The sequence below is a fragment of the Varanus komodoensis genome, unplaced genomic scaffold (assembly GCF_004798865.1).
Source record: "Varanus komodoensis strain SLA01 unplaced genomic scaffold, ASM479886v1 scaffold5, whole genome shotgun sequence".
In the NCBI taxonomy this organism is placed as follows: domain Eukaryota; kingdom Metazoa; phylum Chordata; class Lepidosauria; order Squamata; family Varanidae; genus Varanus; species Varanus komodoensis.
In genome coordinates this window covers 53,459,886-53,487,841 of record NW_025336087.1, presented here as the reverse complement: position 1 = coordinate 53,487,841, position 27,956 = coordinate 53,459,886, and the positions used below count along the sequence as shown (strand labels likewise).

Here is a 27,956-nt window from a genome sequence, read left to right as displayed (position 1 = left end):
GCTCCCATGTTGCATTATTTAACCAATCAAAAATTTAAATTGCTCTGGGCAACTAGCTGAGGACAGAGAAGATTGGAGCAAGGTTATTTTATAAAAATAGGATTTTTGTTATTTACCAAAAATGCAGTGCTTTGAGGAAGAAATGTAAACTATTAAATGACTGTGGAACAAAGTTCCTCTGCTCTGCTCAGGTAGGTGACTGATGGTTTATAGTACAGGGTTCATTAATATCACTTCGCCATCACAGACATTAATATCATTTTCCATATATCAGTAATACTGCCATTAAAGCGAGGCACCTTGATCTAGTTATGGGCTAGACATCCACAGAAGCCAACTGCCTCTGGCATATTGCAGGCTAAATATTACAGAAGCAATTTTCTGGTGCACACCACAATCAGGGCTGAGATGTGTGTGTAATTGCCACTCATCAGTTATTCGCAAGTAGAAGTAGGAAGCTGGGATTCATTCAATTCCTACTGCGGTTTCCCTTTCTCCCCAAACAGCTGATTGGTGGGGTTCTAACTTCTTAATTTATCTATGTATGCACAGTTGTTTGGCTGTTGCACACATGTTCTGCTGGATCAAAAGCAAAATCATCCTGCAAATTGGAAGCAAACATCCAGTTACCAACATATCGTCCAATAAAACTGACTAGTTTTAAGCAGCTGCATGCATTAAAAACATTCTGTTAACTAATGGGCAATATCCAACTGCATCATGCTAGCAGAACTCTGTCAAACATTCTAGTTGTGCAAGGGCTTCCGCATTGAATTAGTGGGGCGTGTGCTGATGGAACACATGGTGTATTCTGAAAGTGGTTGTGTAAACGAGCACAAATGGTTGTTCAAGCAGAACTTTGTATTGTCCCCTTCCTCATAGCCTGTAACCTGTTTTTTGCCAGCTGAACTTTGCTGTAGTGAGCAGTGACTGAGTATAACTGCCCACAGTCTATATGTCATTCATCCATTTCATAGTACACCACAGCATTGGCTTGGCTCCAGGGCCAGCAACCGGCTTTTCAAGCATCAGGCTGCTCATAGCGCCCCTTCCCCTCCTCAGTGTAGCTCCATCCTGGCTCACATCGGGGCTTTGCGAGAGTGTTGGTAGCATGACTCCCTTATTCGCTTGTTCTCCCCATGAGTACCCATGATGCTGAAAGGGCACAAAAGAGTTGCACCCTGCTTCTTCAGTCCACCTCCCACTAGGAAATGGAAGATGAGTCATTAGCCTGCACATGATTTCCTGCTTCCTGGTGGACCCAGGGCATGACTCCTTCCTGCTGGTTTTAGCCCTATCAGGGATGGGAGAGAGAGTCATCAGACATCTAAATACCAAAAAGAACTATTAAAGGAAAAAACCTATTGGGTTGAATCCAGTTTTAGTCATATTTAAAGTAGACCCACTGAACTCAATGGGACTTAAATATGTCCCAATTTAGGCCCCACTGATTTCAGTGGATGTACTCTAAGTATTATTAAATCTGGACCCAAGCTATAAACAAGGACCAAGATCTAGGGATTATTTTAGGCCATCGGAAGGTGTTTAGTTACCCCTTTCTTTGACCAGACACCCTCATGCAGTGCCCCAGCCATATTTTAACATGAATTGCTTTTGAAAACTTTCTATTTCTTGATTTTCATGAGACATCAGGTCCACTGTTTAAGAAAGACAAGTCTACAGCCTGCTTGTGCTATGGAACTACTTTCTAGTTCTTTGAACTCTTGCTGTATTACAAAGCTTCACCTAAGCACAGTGTGACAGGTTACTGCGCTTGTCTGTGTCAGAATCCTGGAATCTCAATTTGAGAAGAGGGAATAAAACTCGGGTTCATGGGAAAGACCAAGCATCCAGACCATCTGAGGCTTTATTGTCTTACCCAGGTTCCCCGCGGGTCCATACTCATGTGTATGGCAGGCAGAGTGAACTCTGCTGCAAAGCTTCAATACCATTACAGGGCATTTGTAGGTGCACAGGTACAAGGCAATTGATGACTGAATGCAGAGATTACAATAAGATTCTGAGGTCATCACATACAGAACAGATAAAGAAATGTCAGTCAATCACACAGTAACAGTGAGATAACAATATATCTAATTGCCTGTATTGACACTTTAGTTCAGTAGCTTGAACCCATCTCCAGGTCTGCTTAGACATGTAAATTCAAGCTACTGAAACTATGCATGAACTCAAGACTCTCATCTACTCTAGACATTCTGAATTGGCCAAGGCACATGGAGCCTCTGGGCTATCAAAAGATACTTCCTTGTAAACTGAATTCCAACAATGACTATTTACAATGTATATTTGGACTAAATGGCCTGTCTACTGTAGCCCACAGCTAAAGGTGAGAGACAGGAGTGGGGGAATGCCATTTTAAACAGTGACAGCTTGGTTTTGAGAAGGAAGACAGGATTTGGTCCCACAAAGCAAAGGCACACAGAAGTACTGCTTTTCAGACAGGATTTATCCAAATTTTCCCAACATCTGTCACTAGGTTAAGTCTGGTTTTTGTTTCAGGCCACATCACAAACATATCACCAGGTCAGTTAACATGGCCTGTTTATTCAAAGTACAGTCACCATCCATTGCTACTAAGCTACTAAGTAAGCTACTTAGTACTGTGATACCTACTAAGACTGTGTCACAGGCTACCCAGTAGGAGTTAAGATAAATAAATGAATCTGAACTCCACTTATGAACATGGACCAGACCACTTTACCACACAAAGCAGTCAGCGTATAATCCTTGATCTTCCCACTTGGCTTCTCTCTGATGGAGAAGTACCAGTTGGAGGCTGGAGGGCCCAGATGTTGGATGCTTTTACCATTCAAGCCATATAAAATGCTGCCTAGATTAGAAGCTGCAGGTCATTTATGAGGTTATGATATTGAAAAGTAGCACAATGAGAAATTACGCATGGAAACCTTGAAGAAAACTGTATTTGAACCGCATGTTAGATTCCTTACCTGCATGCGTGTGCGCACAAACACACTCTAATTCTTTTGTTTCCTTTCACTGGTGTTGTTTTCTCCTTTGTGTAAGCTGAAATTCTATTATGAAAATGATTTCCAGCAATTTGCACCGTATTGTGACAGACTGAGCAGTCAGGTGCCTTCATGTTCTTAAATTTACAAGCCTTCCAAAGCCCGTCCATGTGGGGAGGCCAGGTGCTCGGTTTACCCTGGGCACGCATGGCATTCCACTGAGCAGGAGAATTCTTGCTGAGCAGCGCCTTTGGCGGTAGAGTGTAGCAAATGACTTTAACCTTGTACCTAACTTGTGCTGCCGTTACACTAAGTAACGCTGTAGGTTAATTTTGTGCTCAATTTCTGTATTGATAGTACAATCTAGCAATTAATAGGTGTGCACTGAAAAGTCTATCAAGCTGAATTTTCAAAATAAATGCCATGCTAAATGCCAAATACATCAGCAGAAATTAAAATTGCATGAAGGGGGAAAATCAGTATTTCATCCTTAAAAGATCAGCAGGACTGCTGAAGCAGATTCACAGTGTGAAAATACATCCAAGCAGCTCTTAAAGGGAAAGAACTGCAGCTGAGGCTCCAGATTGCTAGGGGTCTCTCCAAGGTGCCAAAGAAAAGAAGGCAAATAAAAACTCACTTACTGCCCTCCCGCAGGAGGGTTTGGTTTTTTCTTTTCTTTCTTTCTTTCCTTCCTTTTCTTTTTTTTAAGTGAAACTAGATTTTTCTACCGGAAAATTGCCTCTCTACCCTTGAATGTCAGGAAATGTGTTCATCATTTTTGTGGGTTTTCGTTTTACATATGGGAATTTGCTTTCTTCAGTACCGCTGATGCAAGGCAGGGCCATCTTTTTGGTATCTGTGGCCTGTTGGAGTGTGAAGGTTCATGAATATTCTGTGGCAATGCATGTAGATTTTTATGATCAGGTTTAAAAAGGTGTCAGCCTTCCTTCTTATGGGGGGGAGTCATTCAGTGCTCACCATCATTACAGCTTTGATTTCACTTACATTGCCATGCAAAAGCTGCAAGCCCACCAGTGACTGAGCCAACACTTAGCCCCCACATTGTGCAGTTATGCGCACTACTGTTACTTGCTCTCCTGCAAGTGCCTGTGGTCCCGATTCAGCACAGGACGGTGACACTTCAGGAAAGGAGGCTTTCGGCTGCCCCCCCCCCTTCATGAAAAAATCCAGGCACACCCTATTGGCGAGGAGGAAATAAAATGGCTCTGTCGATTCCAATTTGCAACCCTTTTTTTTTTCTACATCCTGGAGTGGGGATGAATGAGTGAATGAAAATTCATGATGAGATCAGAGTGGGAGAAGAGTAGAATTTCTGGAATGAGGGGAAAACAGATAACTGTCAGTCCACAATTATATTTATTACTTTGTTTATTAGAAATATTAAAGACAGGAATTCTTCACCTATGCTTTCAGAGCAGCTTGGAACTATACGTAAAGCACATGGAAAAAAGAATAAGAAAAAGCACTATAAATGCCCGCCCGCCCCCTGAGATCAGCGGGAGAGGCCCTTCTCCGGGAACCTTCCGTGAAGGAAATTAGGAGGATAGGTACTCGGAGGAGGGCTTTCTTTGTGGTGGTGCCCAATCTATGGAATGCGCTCCCCAGAGAGGTCCGCCTGGCACCATCGTTACTTGTTTTTTGGCGCCAGGTGAAAACCTTTTTATTCAAGCGTCATTTTAATTGTTAATGTTATTTTTATTTTAAAGTTTTTTGGCCAGGGCGACTTATTTTATACAGTTACATGTATTTTATATTGTTACTTATGTATTTTAATTTATTTATTTGTAAGCCGCCCCGAGGCTTCGGTGAATGGGACGGCCTAGAAATTTTCTAAACACACATACATACATACATACATACATACATACATAAGACACAGAACAGCTATTAAGTCTCAGACACTTCATTGGCCTGAGCAGATGGAAATGTGTTTCCCTTGTGCCAAAATTCAAGCAAAGCCAGGATGGCAGTAGACGTCCTTCACGAGGAGGGGTTTCCAGAGAAGGGGTGCGGTAACAAGAAAGGTCCTGGCTCCTGCCAGTCACTGCATCATTTGGAAAGCCATGGACTTCGAATAGGGCTTCTGAGGTTGATCTTCAGGCTGACACAGGATCATTAACAAAGCACCCAACTTTCAGTGCCCTTCTCATTTTAATGTGCTGGCTCATACGGGAGCAAAATCTTGAATTCATAATTTGTGTACCCATCCCAGAGGGTGAGTTGAAGGACAGCACCAACCAAATCTGAACCGGTGATAAGAGCAGAACTGTTACTCCATGTAATTTCTGGAGATCCTAGGAGAGAGGAAGTTCATAGTCCCTTGGGGAGGTGCCATCAGCAGCCGCCTTGGCTGCAGAAAGACAGGTGTGCTGTGCAGCCACGCCTGCGTATGCCAGGCAGCGGGGAGTGGGGGAGCCGTGCAAGCGACTGGCCTCATTTATTGCACCCACAAGCTGTTTCCCTAGAGATCTCTGAGCTAAAGGAGGGTCAAGTAAGGACAAATGCCTAGCAGAAAAGTCTCAGATTGCCCTGAAGCAGAGATCATTTTATTTCAATGAAGCCATATCTTGTCATTGTGTTGCACATTATCTTAGAAATGCCATGACGGACATAAGTAAATTACATCTTTTCCTTAAGCAGCTCTTGCAGCATGTGCAAGGATAATCTCCATGAACTGTATGTAGTCTGTCTGTAAGTAGCAAATAAATGAATGAATGAATTTGTATTAATTAAATTACTCTTCATCTAGTTCCAATGTGTTTGAAGCATAATGAGCATAATATCAATATTTATGCAGCTTTGTTTCTGTTGCTGAAAGAGCTTTCTGGGGACCCTCTTTGAACTGCCTGTTTCCTTGGACACTCACACGGCTACATTCTTTTCAGAAATAATTGCACCAACATACACTTCGGGTTCACACAACACTTCAAGGGTTCAGCTTAATAAGTCACACAGGGTAGTGTCTCTGCCCTACAAAAGGGAGCTAATTCTCCCTCAGTCCTCTTGCAGGTATCCCAGGGAGACTGAAGGAGCACCAGGCCACCCGCCCCCCCAACACACACACACACACACACACCATCCACAATCATGACCCGTTTATGGTTTGCCACAGCTTGAGTCTAAACAATAAAAATTGGCTGCTTGTGATGGTGAAAGTGGACTGAAAGCCCTCCATTATGAGCCCACGACACCTCCAGTGCCGTATACAAGCTGTCCCTTGCCCCTGGTTTGCAAGGACCTGTCAAGTCTGGCTGGTCAGGCGTGAGCAGCTCCTTACAGTGTGCATTATGTATACACAATGTACACAAAATGTACATTCCATAAAGTAAATTGCAGCACTTTGCACAATCTAGTCTTCAAGTGCTTGACAAAACTGTACAGACCTAGAAGGGGTATGCCTGCCAAACCAAGCTGTTCCTTCTGTCATAGGGATGACCCTCACATTCTGCTGGTTCCTTCATGCTAGCAATGGAGGGGTTCCTAGCAAAATGGGGGGGGGCAACTCAGGATACTCCCCCAAAAAACTGCAGAGGTCATGCTGAAGAGCAGGTAGGAAGAGCCCCTTTCTGAAGAGCATACCCTAACTTTGCCAGGAGTTGCCCACCCCAGACCAGTCAAATTAACAGGTCTTTGCAAAGGGGAGGAAAGATGAGGAAGCAGCCCCTCCCAGTTGCCAAGAGGGAGCTTTGCTTGGTAGAGGGGACATAGCAACCCTTGTTTGCCTTACTTGGCTTAGGCTGCTGCCTCCATCCCAATTCTTCCAAGTTACGGAAGAGGAATGGTTATGTCCCCAGATGGAACAGCATGCAATCATTTTTGTTGTACTCATTGCGTGTGCCCCAATTTTACTGTGGATACATGCCTTAAAGAATGAGATGGGTGGAGCAGGGAAGTAGTCTCATTTATCAGAAGCAATGGTTTCATGAATTCACCTCTTCCTTCGTTCCTTATGTAGTTCTGCTGATATATACCATCTGGTCCACTGAGTTCCAAGAGTATTCATGGGGCATTACACAATATCCCCTATAAAACCCACAGTATCCTGACTAAACTTCTGTTGTCCCTTTTGACAAGCTGAGTGCAGAGGAAGCGATTTAAATAGTGCGACTCAAGTGAGGCATACTTTTCTCTCTTTTCTTCTCATGATCTGGATCATTTCCACAACAAGTAGCATGCTTGCTTTCTCAGATAATCTCCTATTTCAGCACAGCAGAATGTTCCCGGCCTGTTTGCATTAAGGTTCCACAGTTTTGTGCGAATTCAAAATGAACTGATTTCATGTCAAGGTGAATAACCCCCTACCCAAAATGTTTGCTCATTGCAGGTCAAATGTGATCAATATTGGCCAAGCAGAGGCACAGAAACATATGGACTGATCCAGGTGACCCTGCTGGACACAGTGGAGTTGGCAACATACTGTGTTAGGACATTTGCACTTTACAAGGTACTTCTGTGTCACAATGCTTTGGATGTGTTTTCATGGGGAGGGGATGGCAAGGCCCTCTGAAAGATGCAGCAGGTCCAGGGGCTTCCTTGAATTGAGAAGGAGCGAAGTCAGAAGCAGCGGATGTCCCCGTCTTGCTTTATGGAGAAGCTGAGGCACTTGGCACCTGTGTGCCTCTGGGCAGGTTTCTGTAACACCAAGTGGCCCTACGCCTCTCAACCTCCTTTGTTCCTTTCCTTGAAAGGGAGCGTGTGAATCAGAAGTGATTCAAGATGAGCAAAAAAAGTGGCGGGGGGAAATGGAGGTGCCCGGCTGCATGGGACAGTGGGGTGGGTGGATGAGAGGACAACGTTTGCCTTCTGTGAAACTGGCTTCTGCTGGTGCTGAAAACTCAGTCCAGAGGATGAGCTTAGTGTGTGGAGGTCTGGCTGGCTATGGGCTGCCTCCTTTAGCAGAGGTGGCCTGCCTGCATCACCAGGTGCTGAGAAGCTTGGGCAGGAGGAGGCCTTGCACCCATCCTGCTTGAAGGATTCCGCCAGCTGGCCCGCCACCCTGTGTGCTGGACCAGATGGATCTTTGGCTGATCCGGCATGGCTTTCCTTATATTGCTGTGTTCTTAACCTGCACCTCAGCTTCACCCTCAATCTTTTGGGCAGCTTAATTGTTCTTTGTGACTGGCCACATCTCCTGTGGCAGCCACTTTGAGGTGGTGCCCAGTACAATTTCCAAATGTGCCTTTTCAACCAAAATGGTTGTATATCTCCTGACTAGGTGCTTTGCTTTCTTTCTTTCAGTAACATATACATACACATACAACTGGAAGTGATTTCTAGGGCCACATAATCCAGCTCTTGCGATAGCCCGATTCCCTAGAAGTTAATCTTATTTGACTAGTGTCTATCCAGTTTTCTTTTCTAAGTTTTCAGGGCTTAAAAGATGCCATAAAACTCCACCATCTTTACAATTATGAAGCATTTCTTGACATTCAAGCAAACTCAGTTTTGTGGCATCTTTTATATCTTGCGCTTTGTTCTTCCTTCTGTGATTTTAGGAAACAATTTCTTTTTCTTGTGTCAACCTATGAACAGTCCTACTTTGATCTCTTTACATGCCTAAGCTAAATACAGCTGGTTTCTTTAGCTTTGTCTCCTGCTTAATGCTTTATCAGCTGCACAGTCGTTCCTGTACAAGGCAGGTAGAGAAGAAATAGTCAGTTTAAGTGCCCCGTGTGCCCTGTCCACCACCGTCGTTGAGCACTCCGTTATTGTAAATGCAGCCATCTACTGAATGTGGGTCAGCGCTTCAAATCAGCCACAGATTGGACTTGCATGACCCAGCAAGTCTCCTGCTATTGGGATGTTATGCCTTCCCTTCCTGGTGGCATCATTTCAACCAAAGTTCTTATGTGGCAGAATGGATCGAGTGAGAAGAGGGAAGTACGGCAGTTTCAGTTCACTGCCTGGCCCGACCATGGAGTTCCAGAGCACCCCACGCCATTCCTAGCTTTCTTACGAAGAGTCAAAACCTGTAACCCTCCCGATGCTGGACCGATGGTTGTTCACTGCAGGTGAGTACTGGATTTGCTATAAAAGCTTCGCCATGGACATCACAAATGTCATTTGCCAAAGTTTCGTTGCTTCCTGTTCTAAATTTTGCAGCATAACAATGTGTTACGCTGCATTTATCTACTTTCCTATTGTCTGACAGTTCTAATTTTCTGAAGACATGGCAGGCCAGAATCCAAAAAGGAGGAGCTGGCTCCATGAGCCCAAGGGAGTTTTATTCATCTCTTTTTCCAATACAGCAGTTGCTTTTGAAACAGAGGAGTTTTTGTGTTACGACTTCGTGGGCTTACCATTTCAAAGAAAATACTCAAAGGATCCACTAGCTGCAAATCAGTGCTCAAATAGTGTCAGAATCAAGTTGCACTTAGTTCTGTGAAGCCTAGACATGAGGTATAAAGTCCCATATCCAGGTTTACACTCAGGTTTTCTTATATTCCTTCCTGCAAAGACTTGGCTGAATTGCCTTCCAACTTCCTGGGGCAGCTTTTCTGGTTCCAGGGAAGTTCAGGAGCTCCAGTCAGGTTCTGGGGAGGCTCCCTTTAGTGTATTATCATTTGAGCTACTCTGGAAACATCCTTGGCGAAGGTGAGGAAACAGGTGCTATGTGCAGTCCTTGGGGTTCCTATCATTTTGCTATGTATATGGTTCTCTCATTTTACTTTGAGGACAAAGGCAGCTGATAGTCCAAAACCTTGGATATCTCCCACATTTTTAATGTATCTGCTTGAATAACACAAAACTGAATCTGTTACAGTGATCCAGCACTTTGTGACTCTCCTATGTGTAAAATCTCTGTACAAACTAGCTTGTTATTGCCTGTTTACATATGCTATACTCGATCTAATTTTGTTTCTATCCCTAGGGCAGTATCTGCTGCAGCCCTTCCACCCCTGGGGGTTCTGTCGCACTTGGAGAACCTACCTCTTGTGCAGTGGGTCTTTGCGATTTGAAAAAATATCCCTGGAAGTGAGCGGAAATGCTTGTTTCCAGGGTGGGATAGGTCAGTGGAGCTCACTGTTCTGAACATGAGCATTTCTACTCAAAGCCTCGGTGCTCAAGCAGTTGGTCTCCTTAGCACACACTGACAGTTGTATAACATGCGCTACTTGTTGACATGAAATGTGAGTTCATCCGGTAAACAAATCTGAGGTGTGAATGGACAGCCTTCTTTTGCATCTTGGCTGTCCTGACTTCCCCTCCTCTTCTCCCAGCCATCTCTCTGTTTTCTATTACATGTATATTCTACCTTTCTTCCTAGGATTTCATGGTGACACCAGTGGGTTTTCCCTTCCCCAATTTTATCTTCACAACAGCCCTCTGATGTCAGTCAGGCTGAGAGATAGTGGTTATCCAGACCTCAGTCTCCCAAGCCCTTGTCTGTAACCACTGTACCACACTAGTTTTAGGTTTCTTTCTGAACAGTTCACAAGCTTACCTTTCCATTCTGATTTTGCCCTTTCCCTCTGCCTCTTTTTCAGCAAATGCAGAATATGCTGCAATCCAATGCACACAAACGAGTAAGACCCTGTGAACCCAGCAGGATTGCCTTTGGAGGAAAGATGCAGAGGGCTGTATAGTTGCTCCTGCTGCAGAAAGTATCTGGAACAAACCCATTCTTTCCCTTCATTTTCAGTCTCTCTAAGGACGGAAATGAATTTATTTTATGAAATCCTGCTCCAGATTCTCCCCCTTTCTTTCAAAACTGAGCATGCCGTGTTGATGGTAGATAATGAAAAGCATAATCATAAACATCTCCCAAATCAGCTTTTCATGTATAAATTTGAGAGCTGCCACTGAAGGAGCTGATGAGAAAAAGGTAGTTGTAATTTTCATGAGTGCCAGAAAAGCTTTTAACATAGTATAGCTAAAAAAATAAAGATAAACAGTTGTATTAAGGAACAGTAAGTTGTGGGTGAAATGTTTTGCAGTTATTTGTTTTCTGATTATCTAGGCTAATTAAATTTCTCATTAGGGCATGTGATTTACCCTATATAATTTAATTCCTTTAACTTTCCTTTATACTGTGTGGTCCAGTTATGTATTATGGCTTCAGTCTAAAGAGTTAGTTACTATTTGAAGTAAAAGGGAGTATTTGAAGTAAAAGGTTGAGTTGTGATTGTCTCATGATAAAGTTGGTTATTTCTTACCAGATTTGCCATGCCAAACCATTACTAATAAAAGCAAAGGCAGCTGTAGTTATTGGCTAACACTTATCTGACAGTTTCCACCGGAAAACAAAGCTGAAAACAATGGCTTTAATTGCAGGATCCAACCAAATTATGTTTGAGCTGCTGTTGATAGCATCTAATCCATGCATCTTTTCTTGGCTGCTAAAATTGCTGGCCCTGCAAAAAAATACAAATAATCAATTTCCAGTGCATTTTTTGTTTCTACAGAGTCTTCTAGCAGAGTCAAAGAATGCATAGAGTATCTGCAAACTGCAGTTCTAGCTTAATTTATGGATTCTTTGCAATCTAGATTGTTAGTTCATTGGGGAAAGGGCCTGTTCTTTTATTTATTGGTTGTTTTGTGTATTTGGGTCATTCTGTAGAATACTGCGTACTGAGTGCTAACACTTAAGATTTTCTATAAGTGGAGTACCATTTGGCAAACAGCAGAGCTGGCCCTAATGAATAACTTACTTGTGCTTCATTTAGATAAACATTTCTTCCTCTGAATAACGTTCTGCTTATTATAGAGTAATTTAGCAATAGCATAGTCCAACTTCTGCTTCCATGCTGATGTGCTTTAATTTGCAAAATTAAATATCCTTTTAATAAGCACATTGTATGAAATTCAGGTCTAAATTCTAGGAATCTGTATCAGACAAAGTGTGACATGTGCTATATTGATTATCAGAGAAAGCACATGGTTGCATTTGAAGTTGGATTAATGCTGGCAAACAGGTGCTAATCAGATCATATTGGAATAGTACCAGAGGGCACCAAGAAGCTTTTTTTATTTAGCTGTTAGAACTGCACAGAAATTTGAGTAGATGCTTCAGTAATGTTGGCCAGAATCTTCATGTAAAGATGCAGGCATTCATACTCTGTATTTCTGTACCTGAATACCACTGGCAATCCCTGAGGGGCCATTTAATATAGTAAAGTATGTACATATTGCTGATGTACTTGAAATGAGTAATAGGAAAAGAGGAAATTGGAAAAATAAGAATTAAAGATTCAAGGAACACTCTCAGCTGCAATACAGAACAGATAATTAGCATGCAAAAGAAATCTTTTGTAATCTCTTAGTAAAGGGATTTCAACTAATTGGGGAGGGATTCAAATTTATACTAATTATCTTATTTGGTATAAAGTTATGTCATAGTTTTCTGATTCTGGATACATTTGATTCAGTTGCTTTTCTTTGAGCTGATGTATTTATGTCCAACTGTCATGCCTCTTTTAACAACATTAAAAGAAAATAAGGGCCAATACATATTTTAGCATTTGAACTGTGTTCAAAAACCCCCCTACAAAAATGCATACATTGTTATGAACAGCACAGGTGCATTTCATTGATCATGTTTCCATGCAATGAATATACAACAGGGATTCGGATCTTTCATTTATTGTGCTTTATTAGGATGAGGGACTCCTATGATGTAACTACATGAACATCACTTGCAATTAACACCCCAGTGTTTGCATTGGGCCACTTTTGGGAACTGGTTCAAAAAAGTAGGGGTGGATTGGCATTTCAAGATATATCTCATGCCTGTCAAAGTCCTGGTCATCCCGTTCTCCCAAAAGAGCATGCTTGAGATGCTTCCAACAACAACAGCAAAATTAAAAGGGATGGAAAGATTGTATGGACAGGCCCACAGGTAAGCTTAGCTTACACATTCTGCTCAGGCCACAGCAAGAGAGGTAAGCCAAGCCAGGGTCTTATGCTCGCGCTGCAGTACATGCAGGCAGCAAGCGTACAGGCTGTGGTTCAACCAGCTTTCAGTTTACATCTATGGTTTTTGTGATGGTGACTTCTTTGCGCTTCAAATGTGGAATATGGGCATACATTTTGAATCTTAGTTTTCCACTTGGCATGGAAAGGTTGCTCTGTTCCCGAAGTGGGTGTAGGCAGTACAAAGAGGTGCATTGGCCTCTACTCATGGTGGGTGACCGCCTGAAGGGGAAAACCTGCAGCACTCATCCCAGCTCTCTGGGCGATTGAGAAAGCTGGAAAATCAACAGCTGCATGGAGAGGTACAGAGGCTCTTCAGCCAGTCACCTACTGTGGAAGGCAACAGCGAGGGTGATGGACCCATCTGGAATGCTCCCACTCTTTGAATTTTACTGTATTCCCTTCGGAATGCCTGGATAGGTGAAATGTTGATCTATAAATCTTAATCTTTGCACTGAAAAAATTTATTTGCTTGACTTGAGTCTTTCTGGTTCTGCACCAGAGCTATGCTTTTGCTAGGCACTCATTCATATAATTTTCTTCTAGTACTTCTGTGATGATGACTGTACACTGGCTTCTTCCTGTAGAATACCTTTTTTTTGTATGATAATGTCTTGGACGATTCAGTATCTTTTCAAAGCCCAGTGCACCTCTGAGCAAAAGATCCCAAGTGCAAGGATAAGCTGATGGTTCTGAACTACCTAGCAGTGACTGATCAAGAAAGGAATCTTGTTCTTGGAATTGTGGTGGACAACTTAATGAAGGTGTGCGGGTTCACATGACACAGGAAGCCCTGGTACAATCTTACCACTGTGCATCTGTTGTAACTGTGTACCACATAGTTTCTGTAAGATCAGGTAAGATTAGTTTTCTGAAACTAAGAGAAACATGGAGATCTGTTCTTTAAAAAACAAAACAAAACTTAAAAATCATTTTTCTTCTAAAATACAACTAAAACAAAAGATTAGAACTGAAATAGAAACTTATAAAAATAAAACATGCAATTGAAATAATTCTTAAATATACCGTGCCCCCTCCCCACTGCCACCAGGATCATAGATACAATAACTCATTCAAACATTCTTTCAGGACATTTCCCTCTTCCAAAATTGCAATGATGCTTTTGATGGTTCAAATTCTTTCCCCCCTTTTTAACACATACTCAATAGATGCACCCCAAATCTCATTAAACTTGTTTTTATTTATATGCTCTTTTCTCACTTTAATATTGCAGGTTAATTTATCATTAATAGCTATATTCCATACTTCTTTGTACCAATCCCACAATTGAGAATCATATTTCACTTTCCAGTTCTTAGCTATAATTAATCTCACAGCAGTCATTAAATTACAGCGGTCTGTTCTAAGGCTTCCATGCAGCTTCTTTGGTTGTCTGGCCCTAGGACTGCATTTTACCATTGTTGTTATGGAAACACTATAGATTCCTCTGACAAGAACAGATGTTGAAGTCCCCTCTTCTAACCTTCAGTCTTTACTTCCCTCAGCTCCCTCAGTGCTTATTTTACTCCCATTGGTTGAGCTTTTGGAAACAGGGAGGCATTGCAAAAATACACAGAGGGAGAACGGGGAATCACAGTGAAACTGTTTGTTTTCATTTAATAAAAATCTCTGTGGAGGCTGGAGCAGCTAGGAAGCACCCAAGACATGCAGGTATACTCAGGAAGGGGAAGCGGGAACACGCCTCAAGACTGCCATGGAGGCGGCTGCAGCCCAAAGGCAAAAATAAGGAAATGATGGGGATTTATTTGTAGGGGCTGTCAGGATACATGGCGAGGTTGGGAGGACAGAGCAGGGAACATGGAAACCTTGCTGCCTCGGCAACCTGTAAACTCAGGCAAAAATCCGCATGCCATGGAAACCTTGCAGGGTTGTTTGCCATGCCATGTGAACTAAAGCAGCCCAGTGTGCAGCTGCTCTAAAAAAGGCAAACTCCATGTTAGGCATAATTAGGAAAGGAACCGAAAAGAAAACTGCCAATATTGTACTCCCCTTATGCAAATCTTTAGTGCAATTCCCCTTAGAATATTGTGTACCGTTTCGGTCACTGCACCTGAAAAGAGGCATAATGAGTTGAGCAATGACGTTTCTCACCGCCTTCTGTTATTCTGAAGTGCTTTCTAGACATTTTTCTCCCTCTTCCATAATACAAGAGCCCAGGCTCATCCCATGAATTTACTTGGAGAGATGAAAGGAAGAACTTCTTCATACAATGATGGAATTCATTCCTACAGGAGGTAGTGACAGCCACCATTTTTAATGGCTTAAAAAGGAGTTGGAAAAATTCATGGAATAGAAGGCCATCAGTGGCTACTTAGCCTTGTTGCCAGTGTGCTGTCTCCATCATCAGAGGCGGCCTGCTTACAGGCTCCAGTTTGGACAGGCGTACCCGTCCTGCTTGAGAGATCCTGTGGGCAGCTGGTTTGCTACAGTGTGAATGGACTGCTGGACTAGATGAACCATTGGTATAATCCAGTATGGCTGCTCTTACGTTCTTACTCTTCTGCATTTTTGTACGGTCTCTTAATAGTTATGGTTTTCCTAATGATTCTCCATCCCAATATTATTATCTAGCTGTTGCTTTGTATTTTGCTTTAACTTTCTCATTTAACCTGTGCTGGTGCTGTATCCTACTCTCTTCCTAACATATCTAAGATTTATTCATGTTGACGCTTTGTTCATTTGTCGTGTTCATTCTTCACCATTTCTCAGTTTGATTGCCATCCTGCTTTCTTCACTGACCTTTCTTTATCTAATCTCTAATTCCATGGTTCTGTTACGAATGTTGCTGCACAACTTACTTTCTCTTCTTGCCACCTTCATCATTGCACTCTTCTATTCTGTGGACTTCCTTTGTGTCTGCTTCCATTTTATATGTAAATCCTATCTCTCACCTTTAAATCACCTCATTCATTTGCACCTCCCCATCTTCCATTTCTTTTTGCTAGATTTCCCCCTTTTTATTCACCTTTCTTCTAGTACATGTCACTGCTATTTCTCATACTTGTACATTTTTTTAATCATTCCTTATCTTTGGAATTCTGTTCCTGGTAATAGTTATTCTGCTTCTTCTCTTTGTTCAAACAGGCTCTAAAGACATGCCTCCCTCGTGTTGAACTTCCCCTGATTGATTTTCTTTTATTGCCAACCTCTTTTTGCCAAGATGTTTGAGTCTGCCTCTTGCTGTTCCTTTCCTCTGTGTGTGTCACACCTTTAGACTCTAGCCTTTGGACAGGACAGCATGTTTAGAATTTGAAGGGCTCAGTTCTAGGGAGGCTTAGACTGAAAAAGCCCTATAGTGCCCAGGACAGCTAGCTGGGGCATGCCGGGAGTTTAACACTCCCGCTTTTTGTCTGTCTGGATTGAGCCTAAAAGACATCAATTTTACATCAGATTTTGACAATTTCCAAATGTTTTACTTTTTTGAAGCTCTTCTGGCAAAGCAGGATGCTGTATAGTCCCCTCCATTTTTGGTGTCCAGGCTGTGTGTGTTATTGTTGAAGGTGACAGAGAAGCAACAACAGGGTGCCGTCTGCAGGCTTGGAGATCCTAATATTTTTAGAAATGCTTGTTTCACAGTCATCCCCCTAATGGGGCAGGGATCTCCAAACAGGCCAGTGAGGACAGAGCCAGCCATGGACTGCACCGAGAGGCTGCTAGAAGGAAAAAGACAGAATGAAAAGCAGCAGCCGGACAGGGGACTGAATCCTGAACGGGGAGCATTCTGCACTGCAGCATTTTGCTGCATGTCCCATTTGTTTTTTCTTTTATTAGACTTTCTGTTTCTTCTAAAACAGTTAATCCCACAGCTTTCTTGTCTTTATTTTGAAATCCTTCGAGCTGTTGGCAAGTGTTAGTCATAAGCTTTTGCTGGCCTTGGTAGGTCTCTTCAGAGATATCTTCTAAGGACCTAGCATTAAATCATGGCACATATGACATAGTCTGCCATTCTAAATGCACTAACCTGGAAACAGCTCCATCTGAACTCAGTGACACTTATTCTGAGCAACATTTAAGGTGAACACCTGAACATCCTCTCCTTTTTGCTACAGCAAATGCAGTCTATTTTTGATTCAGCAGTTGCGTCAGAATAAGTCTGGTGAATTCATTACTGATAGTCTGGATATAAAAATCCAGTGACTCTCACTCTGTTTATACCATTTCTTCCTCATCAGACAATGTGAATGCCTGAGTGTATATATATATATTATACTAACATGTGCAAGCTACTCCGTAGAAATTGGATTTTCCTAATTACTATTCAGAAGGTCCCCCAGGTTTCCTTGATGGTGAAATCTGTCCTGCCTAAACCTAATTCAGAAAACGAAATTGGTTTTTTTCCCCCTCACTAAGAGTATGTAAGTACTTTTTAAGAATAAATCAACCCACTTGCTGAAAACTAAATCAAAGCTAGGCATCGTGAAGAAAGTTGGAGTTTAATATCCTTGGAATGTGGTGCAGAACCACTTCCAGTGTAATATGGCAAAGAACCTCTCCCTGCGTGAGTCCCATCCTGCAGGAAGCTTAGTGGCAGGTATGGTGGAGGAAGGTCCCCAGCATCTTCTCATGACCACAGAGAAACAGCTAAAAGAGTCCAAGCTTTGGTTGATCCAAATCAGTAGTACAGTAAGCTTGGGAACATTGGACAGGAATGTGGCTCCAGTCATTATCTTTGTTGTTAGGGAAACACCCCCCCACAAAAAAAAAAAAAAAAAAAACCTTTGAAAAAAGATCATCAGTGTAAGAGGTGCAGGTTTCCCCATAACAGTACCCACAAGCTGTATATGACTTCACCTCATTCAGAAGCTGCTTTCAGAAGCACGGAATAAGTGCGACAACAAATGGTGGCGAGCCCATGTTAGAAAAGCTGGTTTTGCTGCGGCCTCTTGCTCGTGGCCCACATTAGAGGGAAAAGGGAACCCAAGTTGGCCTCTCGAATGGACAGCATGTTGCTTGGGGAGAGAGTTCTGTTGTGCTTGTGATGAGGTGATCCTTAGATGAAGAGTGAGGGATTGAGAAAGAGGACGAGAATAGCACTCGCTGAGAGAGGGCACCCATGGAAGGTGCTTTGATCAAGGGCCCTGAAAGCTTGGATCCAGCACTGGCTGTGCTCACTCTTCTCCTCACACAGTAGGGGATTCCTTGCCTTTCAGGAAGAACTCGGTAGCTGACAGTGTTTAGTTGGCTAAATAGACCACATACTAAATACATTTCTTGTGCACTGCTTTATTTAACTAGAAGTACCACACTTCAACTTACCATGAGTATAAGTTAGCAGCACTCCTTATTTCCAGATATTTATCATGTCCTGTGAGTCCTGTAATTTCCTTTGACCTGCACTGTGGTTTGATATATTATTTGATCAGCATTCTCAATGAATCATTTTATCCACATGTATTTAGTTAATTTTTTCCTGCCCGTGTTTATATATACTCTATAAGGGAAAGGAAGCCTGACTGCTCGCAGCTGAGTCTGGTAAAAGAGCAATTAGTTTCTATCAGAGCCAACAGCTGTCTGTAATGAATTCTGAATTAAAATTACGAGCAAAGAAAAGAATCTAGCCATCTGCAGGAAATGTGAAAATATTTTTATAACCCTAATAGCTGAGATCTGGACAAGGGTATCCGTGAGATTTCCCAGCTGTACCTACAGTGAATTCTCTTCTAGCCACAGACACAAAGCACACCAGAATGCATTGCAACAATTTTGGCTGCTTAACCTCTTTGGCTGCACTTGAACCAGCCTGTATTTTGATCTAAAGTAATCAGCATGAAAGCCTTCCTTTGTCAGAAAGCATTTTTCTGTGCCCTCCAAAAAGAAAATGTAGCTGTAAAAATAGTTCTGTTATCTTTGTGTGGAGGCTTTCCAATCAGTGTTCCATTACTGGAATATTTTCCCCCCAGATGAATAATCATCATTAACTTGATATGCTATTTTTTCTTCAAAATTGTTACTTCCAATTCAGTCTTGAGCTGTGGTATTGATTTACTTGTGGCATTTGATTGTATTACCACTCCACATGTTGTAATCCCTTGTATAACCTTCCTGATGCTCTTTCCAAAGAGGCTTTAATGCATAATTTAATGCATAATTTGGCCCATGTGTTGCAATCTTTTTGGCCAAAGGATAAAACTGTGTGGTGGTGTGGAAGCCACAACTCAAAATACTTTGCATATATGAGATCCTAGTTTCAATTCCTTTCATCTCCAATTAGAGAATTCAAGGTCACAGGCCTTCTGAGAGCAGGTGCCTGTTTGAAAGTACGGTAGCACTCCTTATAACCTGTCAAATTTGGGTGTTATATATATAACTATGAAGCTAATTGGGCCAGTTATCAGCTAATTCCTAATCTCTAACACCCATTAGATTTGTGAAGTAGAAAAAACTGTGATGAGACAAACATAAAGCACTCTCATAAGAGAAATGCTAGGAGAAATTATTTTTTTATTCTGCTCATCTCCCAAATACGCAATTTGGTTTAGTGGTTCAAGTGCTGGGCTGGTCTTAGAAGGTCTGCATTCTAGTCCCCACTCAGCCAAGTAGCTCACTGAGTGACCAGTCACTGCCTCTCAGCCTATCCTTTCTCACAGGATCATTGTAATGTTAATATGGGGTGGAGTAGGTCTGTGTAAGTTACCTTGTGAGACGAAAAAAGAGGAGATTAAAATGTAATAATGAGTGAAGTGAAAACACAGTGCGGGAATCAATTTTACCTGGAGCAGGCCTTTTGTAAATTTAAGCAGTCTTAATAGCCCAGTGAAAACCAAGTTATCCCAAAATACTGTATATGGCAACAGAATTAGCTCACAACAATATTATTGTTGCTAGGGAATCCGATTTTCCACACAGCTACTATGGGGATTGCAAGTAAAGTCATAATCCATGCTGCTGATGAAAAGCCCTGATGAGTCCTGGCTGCACCCCAGGACTGCTGCTTGCTCTGAATGCAAAATTATCCATTATGTTGTGTCTCAGTGGCAGTACAGAAAAAGTAGAGCATAGAAGGAGTGGAGGAGCATGAACCTCCAACCATCATCTACTGGATTTTATACATGCCGCTTGGATGCATACTCTGAAGCCATTAACTCATAAATGCCAAACACCCCCAGCAGATGACCTCCTTCCCAGACTGTCCTGTAGTGGCCTTACTTGGACATCAAGTACCAGTGGCTGAGGACAACCCACATTCCCTTGCTCTATGATAGCTGGGAAGACCAGGGAGTATGAGCCTGGGACCACCAGCACCCATGAGACTTTTTTCAGGACACGCTCATCACATCACTACATAGTCAACCACGCTGGTTCATTGCCTTAGTGCCTGCTTGTCCTTAATAAGCCCACTGAGAATCTTATGCAATATATAGTGAGGATATAATGGAGTATATAGTGAAGTTGTTACTTTAGGTGCAGTTATTACTATTTAAGTAAATGGGAATGCACTGTATAATATCACAGCCTTTCCCTAAAAACGTCTTGATTTGAAGAAGTGCTCATATAGAATCCATTGCAATCTCCAGTCGTGCAAGCATAAGAATATAAAGGCATCAAAACAAATTCAAGCTTTTCATTTGAAAGACTATTTCCCAGGCTGATTGTTCCACATACATGCAGGTTAAATGACATTATAAAGTGATGCTCATTTATGACAGGGCAATTGAGGTATGTTACTTCCTAGGGTAATATTCTCCACATTACAATTTCATAATGTGCCAATCAGCTATGCAAAGTCTCTTGCTTCTAAACTTGCATCGTGCCTCTTTTTCTGTTCCTGACTCAAACCTCTAAATAGCTTCTAATGATAATCACTTGCTTAGAGAAGGCTGTAACTCTCTGCTGCTTAGTTCCTTCGTTGATTAGAACTGTAGTTTAAGATCCCTGAAAATCCTCCACTTTTCCATGTTGATACAGTTTGATTTAGTGTATTTACTACTATTTAACTTGAAATCTGGTGCATCATTACTATTCCGATCTGTTCCTTTTAGGGAATTCGAGCAGGGATATAAAGCACCATGTTTAAATCTGGCCAGCTTCAATCAGTGGGACTCAGAAATTCTTGGCTGGGTCCTTTCCACAGGGATTTCTTCAGAGTCAACCAGTGAAGTCAGTTATCTGAAGTTAACTCTGATTCAGGCCTAGCAATTTGTTCACTGGGACACTACATCTCAACAGAACAGTAATCAGAATTTGCAGGAACGCTTGGGTCAGGAAGCATAGCATGGGAGAACTAATCTGTGTCTCTTTCTCTGGTCTAGCCCACTTGGAAATGAACACAGACGTGGGCCACTGTGATCAGCATGTTGCAACCATGGGGGCAGTGTTAAGGAGGAAAGAGCAGTGGAGATGGGGTGGAGGAATGGGAGTGGGAGTGGGAAGCTGTATTTCCAGCTCCAGAACCTTGCTAGGAACTGAGAATGAGGCAGTGCATGTCCTGCAATGAGTTGTCCACTAGTTTCTGCCCCCAACATCAGAGGAAACACCAGTGTAACCAGATAGTTTCAGAAGCCAGATGCTCAATGCATCTTCTAAATATTGTGCTGTTCTAAATTTGAAGTACATAGAGCAGAAGATGCGCTCAAACTGGGCTGGATGTAATGGCAGATCTTGCCTTTCAAGGAAGATTTCCAAGTTCATGAGCACTGCCTTTCCCAAGCTGGCACTCTTAAATGGTTTGGCATTCAACCACCATAAATTGCAGCCAGCATGGCAAACAGTCAGGAGAGCTGGGAGTTGACCAAAATATCGAGAGGGTACCAATTTGAAGAAGGGTTTCCAAAGGCAAAAAGTACAACTCTAGTGGTCTTTCTTGGACAGGTGCAGCCTGAACTCATTTACATATTGCATCATCTTCCTTTTCACAGAGAATAACAATAGAACTCGGCTGGTGTCTCCTGAACATTTTAGAAACAGAGAAGCATTATTCAATTAATTTGTCAGATGCAGCCCTCAGCTCCACAACGTGTCTTGCCATTTGTGGTAATATGCCATCTGCTGATGCTATAAATGCTCATTGAGAGTGAGAACCAGTGTGGTATGCTGGTTAGAGAGTTGGAGCGGGGTCCTGGGAGATCGGGGTTCCAGCCTCCTCTCAGCCGTGAAGCTCACCGGGTGACTTTGTGTCAGTCACTCTGCCTAACCTACTTCACACGGTTGTTGTTGCGAGGATAAAATGCAGCTATGTATGCTGCCTCTTTTCCTCACAAAGAGGGAAAGGGCAGGATATAAATACCATGAGAGAATAGTAATTGACTTGGAACATGTTCATAAAAAATGGATTGAATTAGTTCTAGAACATGAATTTTTCACTTCTAAATTTCCGGTCTCATTGACGTTCTCACTGTCAGATTCTTGGCCCAGTGGGCATGCTCGAATGGCGTGACTGCTGTCTCGGTCCTAGGCGACATGTGTGCTTCTCTGAAAGCATAGCTGCTTGTATAGATGTAGGTGCAGTTCAGGCAGAGTAGAACCACATCTGAGAAGCCACCCAGAATCTCCAGTTTCCCAGGTGGCAGCCTTCACCATTGCAGGCGCAGAAGCACATACATATCAGAAAGTTATCACATTAATGGTATAATAAGGAAATGGGATCCAGGTTCTCCATGAATTGGAACCACAGGAATGGAAGGGAATAATAAGCATAATCCCATACTACTTTACATTTACTTATGCTGTAGATGGTTATTATGGACAGAGTTGTTTTTTTCTCATGGAAATCTAGCAACCATAAATGGCTACAATTAAGCTTGCTGTGTGTACTGCTTCTGTCTCGTATGAGGCACAATTAGTTCCTACTGATCCATCTGGTATAAAATTACTTTGGAAGCATGATCCTGCCATGCTGCAGGGATTGCGAAGATGTAGTAGATACAAGAGGTTAACAGAGATGGCACTCTGCAACTGACACCTTCGTTATTCTTACTGATATGAACAAAATAACGGTTGTTCCACAGTAAGAAGCTACTCTCTGTCATGTGATCTACTCTGCCCTATTTTTTTTTGACAATGGTGATTTCTGTTACTTGTCTTTTCCGTAATGTAGGGGGGAAACAACCACCTTTATCATCTCCCCAACTCAATTCTGTCCTCCTTCAGATTGTTTTCTGCTGTTATGAATGTACAACTTCTTCAGCTTTTTACTACTTGTAGTTCCTCCTCCTTTTGCTTTCTTTCACATCCTTGCTTACCCATCAGTATTGCAGTAGTGGCCTCGATCCAGCATGCCATTGGCAGAAGAAATTGTACAAGCAGAACCCAGCAGTCCTCCTATTGTGCAAGTGTTAGTAGACCACTTTGTAAACCTGAGATATCCAAGTAGTTGCACGAGCAGAAATTCAGTTGGATTCTCCACTTAAGTATAATTCAGAACTTGGCATACACCAGCAGAATATCATTTGGCCTAGCAGAATGGCATCTTTTGATACAATCTACTGTGCTCTATCTCAGTTCCTGGAAAGAATTATATGAACAAGTATAATGTGTTCAGATCACACAGTAACAAAATCCATACATAGAACTGAAATAGAGTGCTGCGTTTTTGGTTTGGTTTGGTTTGGTTTTGTTTTGTTTTGGAGAAGCTGGCATGTTGAATGACCTGTATGACATCTGTAGTTGTAGAATCATGTATTTGCACAAAGGGAGAAGTTAATTTAATTGAGTTTAGCACACTAAGGTTCTTGTACTGAACTAATTCATGCCCATGGCATACAAATATATATGTTGTAGGTCCAAAGAAAGTAAAAGATATCATGCTACAATATGAGATTCTGAAACCCTGCCTTTTTGCTGCACAAATATTGTTGCCTTCACACATGTTTACATTGCATGTATTGGACACTTAGATGCAACAGTGCAGAACCAAAATAGCTGTTGTCCATGGTGAGCATAATTTTATCTGCATTTGGCTTACCTGAATATCATGGGTCTCTGTCTAAAGCAGGGGTCTCAAACTCGCGGCCCACGGGCCAAGTGCGGCCCGTGGGACGATATTTTGTGGCCGCCACTTGATATCAAAGTTTAGTGATAGTGCGGCCCATGCGTTTTTCTCACACGCACCTGCGTGAGTCGTTACCCTGGGCACACTGTTCCCCCTAAGCTGCACGCCGGGACTGGCGGGGCACGGGGGAGGGGCCCTGCGCCCTTCAAGGCGCCGGCGGAGCCCCGGCTGGCCTCCGGGAGCCACGCGGGATGAGCGGCCCACCCCCACCACGGTGGTGGAATACTTGATGCGGCCCAGCCTCACCCAGACTCTTACTTCCAACGGCCCCCAGGTAAGTTGAGTTTGAGACCCCTGGTCTAAAGCTTAGAGACCATTGATTCTGATCTGTGCACTCCTTCTTAGAGTCCAAGCAGTATAATACTGATCTTAATCATTGGTGTGCATAAAAGCCACAATACAACTTAAAATTAAGCACTTTTAAGTTCATTGATTTCATTGATGTCAATTAAAGAGCAATCCATTGAGAAGTCATCGGGAGAACTGCTCTTAGCCATCAAGCTTCCTGATTTGCTGGACTCGACAAAATGCATCACAGTGTTAGGAAATAAGGTGCTGATGCTGCTCAACAGCTTATTCTCTTCTGTCAGTGCCAGGAAACAATGGATCAGGTCATGGCCAAGTCTTACTTCAGGTAGATCCTTTGAATTAATTAGTCATTACTTAGCCTCTGTCTGAGACATTGTTCATACTAATGCGGCAGTGATGCCTGTCATCAGCCGTGATATCCCAATACTTCTTTTTTTAAAGTAAGTTTTATTATTACTATTTTCTACAAACTAAAAAAGCAAACTAAAAACATCAATCATCAGAGACATCAGACCTACTGGGTCAGCCCCCCATTTTTTTATAGCAATCCGTAGATATACTCAAATCTATGCATAGTCCCATTTCTCTAGCCAGTAATAAAAAGAGTTCCAAGTGTGATAGAAGTTTGTATCCTCTTTCTCCTTCAGAGAGAAAATCAGCCTATCCATTTCAGCACAGTCCAGAATCTTTTTTAAAATCAGTTCATCAGTGGGTGGTTCTTCACTCCTCCAGTGTTGGGCAAATACAATCCTTGCCTCAGTAATTACATGCCCAATCAAATACATTGCTTGTTTATCAACATCATCAGACACAATGCCTAATAAAAAGACTTCAGGTTTAAATATTAAAGATTTTTGTAACATTTCCTCAAGCCATTTATGTATTTTAGCCCAATTTTTTTTTGCCTTATCACAAGTCCATCACATATAATAAAAAGTACCAGGTTTATGTTTGTATTTCCAAAATCCATTTGACATATTTGGAAACATCTTTGCTAGTGTATTTGGCGATAAGTACCATCTATAAAACATTTTATAAAGATTTTCTTTATATGAGGTTGCTAAGGTTACCTTGATATTTCTTTCCCACAACTTTTGCCATTTCCATAACTCAATATTATATCCAAAATTTTGTGCCCATGTTGTCATAGTTTCCTTAACTTGTTCATCTTCCATTCTCATATCCAAAAGAAAATTATACAGTCTTTTAATCATTTTTCATCTGATTTTAAGATCACTTGGTCAAATGTTGCTAATTCCGTATAAAACCCCCACATTTTATCATCTTTAACATACCTCAGTTGTATTTGAACCTTATGCCACCAAGAGATACTAATACCCTGCTCGATATCCCAGTACTTCTGACTGCCAGGAAGCTTCTAATCTGTGGGTCACCACTCTTATGTCTGTAATAAGATGATGATGGAATATGATGCTGTGGCCAAACAGCTCTAAATTTAGTCAGTGTCTCTACTGAAGAACTTTTGGCATCCATGGTAGTAGAAACTTGAAATATTCTAAATAAATGAAATGGATATTTTCATCCTGCTTTTTCCCAAGGAGTTCAGAGCAGCTTATATGCTGGTTATCCACACAGTGACCTTATTTATTGAGCTACAATGTGTGCTGACCCTGAAACATATGAGACATGGCCAATATGCTAGACAAAAGATCTCCAGATGAGTACACTTTCCACATGAACATGACTCATCACTGTGACGCTCATAGCAAAGTTGTTCTGCAGCCAGGATTTCTTCATCTGTTGGGCAGTGAAATCCTGTACCTTCGTATCTGTTCTTTTTGGAAAAAAATAGCTTACAGTTTGTTGGTGTATTTTCACCTCCTAAATGCCCGTCTCAGTATATCCAAAATTGCAATATTCAATCAAATTATCCCCTGATATATATCAAAAATGTCCTAAATTATTTTGGGCCATATTTTAATATCTTTGCTTTTCCAAATAAATGATCTGTAAAATCTAGTAATTGCAGTGATTTCCCTTGCCAGATCACTGGAGTGGCAGTTAAGGGTCGGCATTATAACAGCAACAAATTAATCAGAAAAGCCCATCTCCAAGCACATCCATACAATGACTTCAGTGTGGAATGGCCCCCAAATGCCTCTTAATTTTTCTTTTCTGCATACTATGGCTGTATCACATCATGGGACATTAAGCATATTTCAGCTCACAGGACTGACTCAGTTTTGTTTGTAGATACTGAAAACGAATGTTGGAACTGGATGAATGATAGTACCGAAGCAATAACAATTTCCTAGTAGGCTTGCTTGTTTAATGGATTGCGTACACTTTTGGCTTGTAAACATCACAATTTGTTTTACTAACTGAAATAGAAAGGCCCCCACCCACAGCCCCAGCAAGCTGTTGAAGCTAGGCAGGGATTTTGATTGAGTGACGTGAACTATGGCAAGTTGTCACAAAGAGTATAATTCATATTTGGCCATCTCTGCGACCTGAGCATCCTGAGCACTGTCTCACTCTGTCCAAATACGGAGGATATTCGTCAGGCATTCTCACCGGTGTAGAACCTCCTCCTCCCTGAGATCTGAGCACTTACCAGAAGGGATACAAGATGCAGAAATTGTAGGCTGCAGGTCTGCACACTTTTGGGTTTCACAGAACTCTTTCATCAGATAGTAGAGTCATGCAAAATGTCAAATGCCCCAAACTCACTGCTGGTTGAATAAATTACACCATTTCCTGCAATTGTCATTTTTTTTCTGTTGGCCAAGACAGTATCGCATGTTGCTTAGTACTGGACTGGGACTGAAAAGCTCAGGAATATGAGATCTACTAGGTGGCTTTGGGCCTGTCACTGAGCCATTTTGCATGATCACTGCAGCTCATCATGGCTTATGTAAGGCATGATAGGTTGTGGTGTATGCCAGTGGCCATTTTGAATATTTGGCCGTCGGTTGTGGGTTGCTGTGATTTGCTGAATTGCCCTAATTAGGTTGGCACAGTTTGTTGGAAGGGGAAATAATCCTCCAACAAGCCATGCCACACAGGTTTGGACGGCACACCAAGGCATGGCCATCTCCTGCTAGAATTTGCATATTCAGAATGGCCACTGGCACGAGCAACAATCCTTCTGGGCTCCGAACAGCTGGGATCCCTGTGAACTGGCCCATTGACTCTCTGCCTAACCTATCTCACTGGGTTGTGGTCAGGATAAAATGGAGATGAAGAGGACCACGTGTACTACCCTGGCTTCTTGGAAGAGGGGAAAAAAGGCAGGATTTAGATGTAAAAGTGGATATTAAAATGTTTTTGTATCACTTTTCAGTGCATGGGCCAAACAAAGCTTGAAAAGGTTAAAGAACAGGATCAAGCACAGTCTAATTCACATAGGAGGCCCAGAGCACAGAGTTGCATAATTTTCAGGCTGATTTTTTCCCCATAGTAGGTTAGGAAGTTCTTACAATGTTCTGCAAGGCTTTTGGACTGGGATGTATAATTAATCAGCATGCACACATGGGTACCACGTAGCATCAAATGTTTCAGCATGATCTTGAACAACTTTCATATGATGTGTATGTTTGTCTGTTAGTAAATGCTCCTAAGGCCTCTGAAACCACACCTTTAAAGATACATCTACTGAACTTTCCACTGGCTTGCTGCTGCTAAATGGTGTTAAAGAACAATTTTTATACAAAATATATTGCAGATCCTTTGGAAAGATATTTAGAAGGCCCAGTGCT

At 42.1% G+C, this 27,956-nt stretch overlaps 1 protein-coding gene and 1 long non-coding RNA gene across 18 annotated transcripts in view; one reads left to right on the top strand and one right to left on the bottom strand.

Annotated features, from left to right (window-relative positions):
* The window catches only part of PTPRD (protein tyrosine phosphatase receptor type D), a 530,840-nt gene that overhangs the window by 477,261 nt on the left and 25,623 nt on the right, over positions 1-27,956 (top strand). For all 17 annotated transcript variants that reach the window (XR_006416251.1, XM_044445966.1, XM_044445967.1 and 14 more), the window contains 2 exons: positions 7,333-7,452; positions 8,865-9,019. Coding sequence is in view for 16 of the 17 variants with exons in the window: in XM_044445966.1 (XP_044301901.1) it covers positions 7,333-7,452; positions 8,865-9,019 (275 nt within the window). In the remaining variant the exon portion in view is untranslated. The remainder of the gene's footprint in view (positions 1-7,332; positions 7,453-8,864; positions 9,020-27,956) is intronic.
* Positions 11,259-26,157, bottom strand: LOC123031256. Its single transcript, XR_006416254.1, has 2 exons — positions 25,533-26,157; positions 11,259-11,362 (listed from the first exon to the last, which is right to left on the bottom strand). It is a non-coding gene; the product is annotated as an uncharacterized LOC123031256 (long non-coding RNA).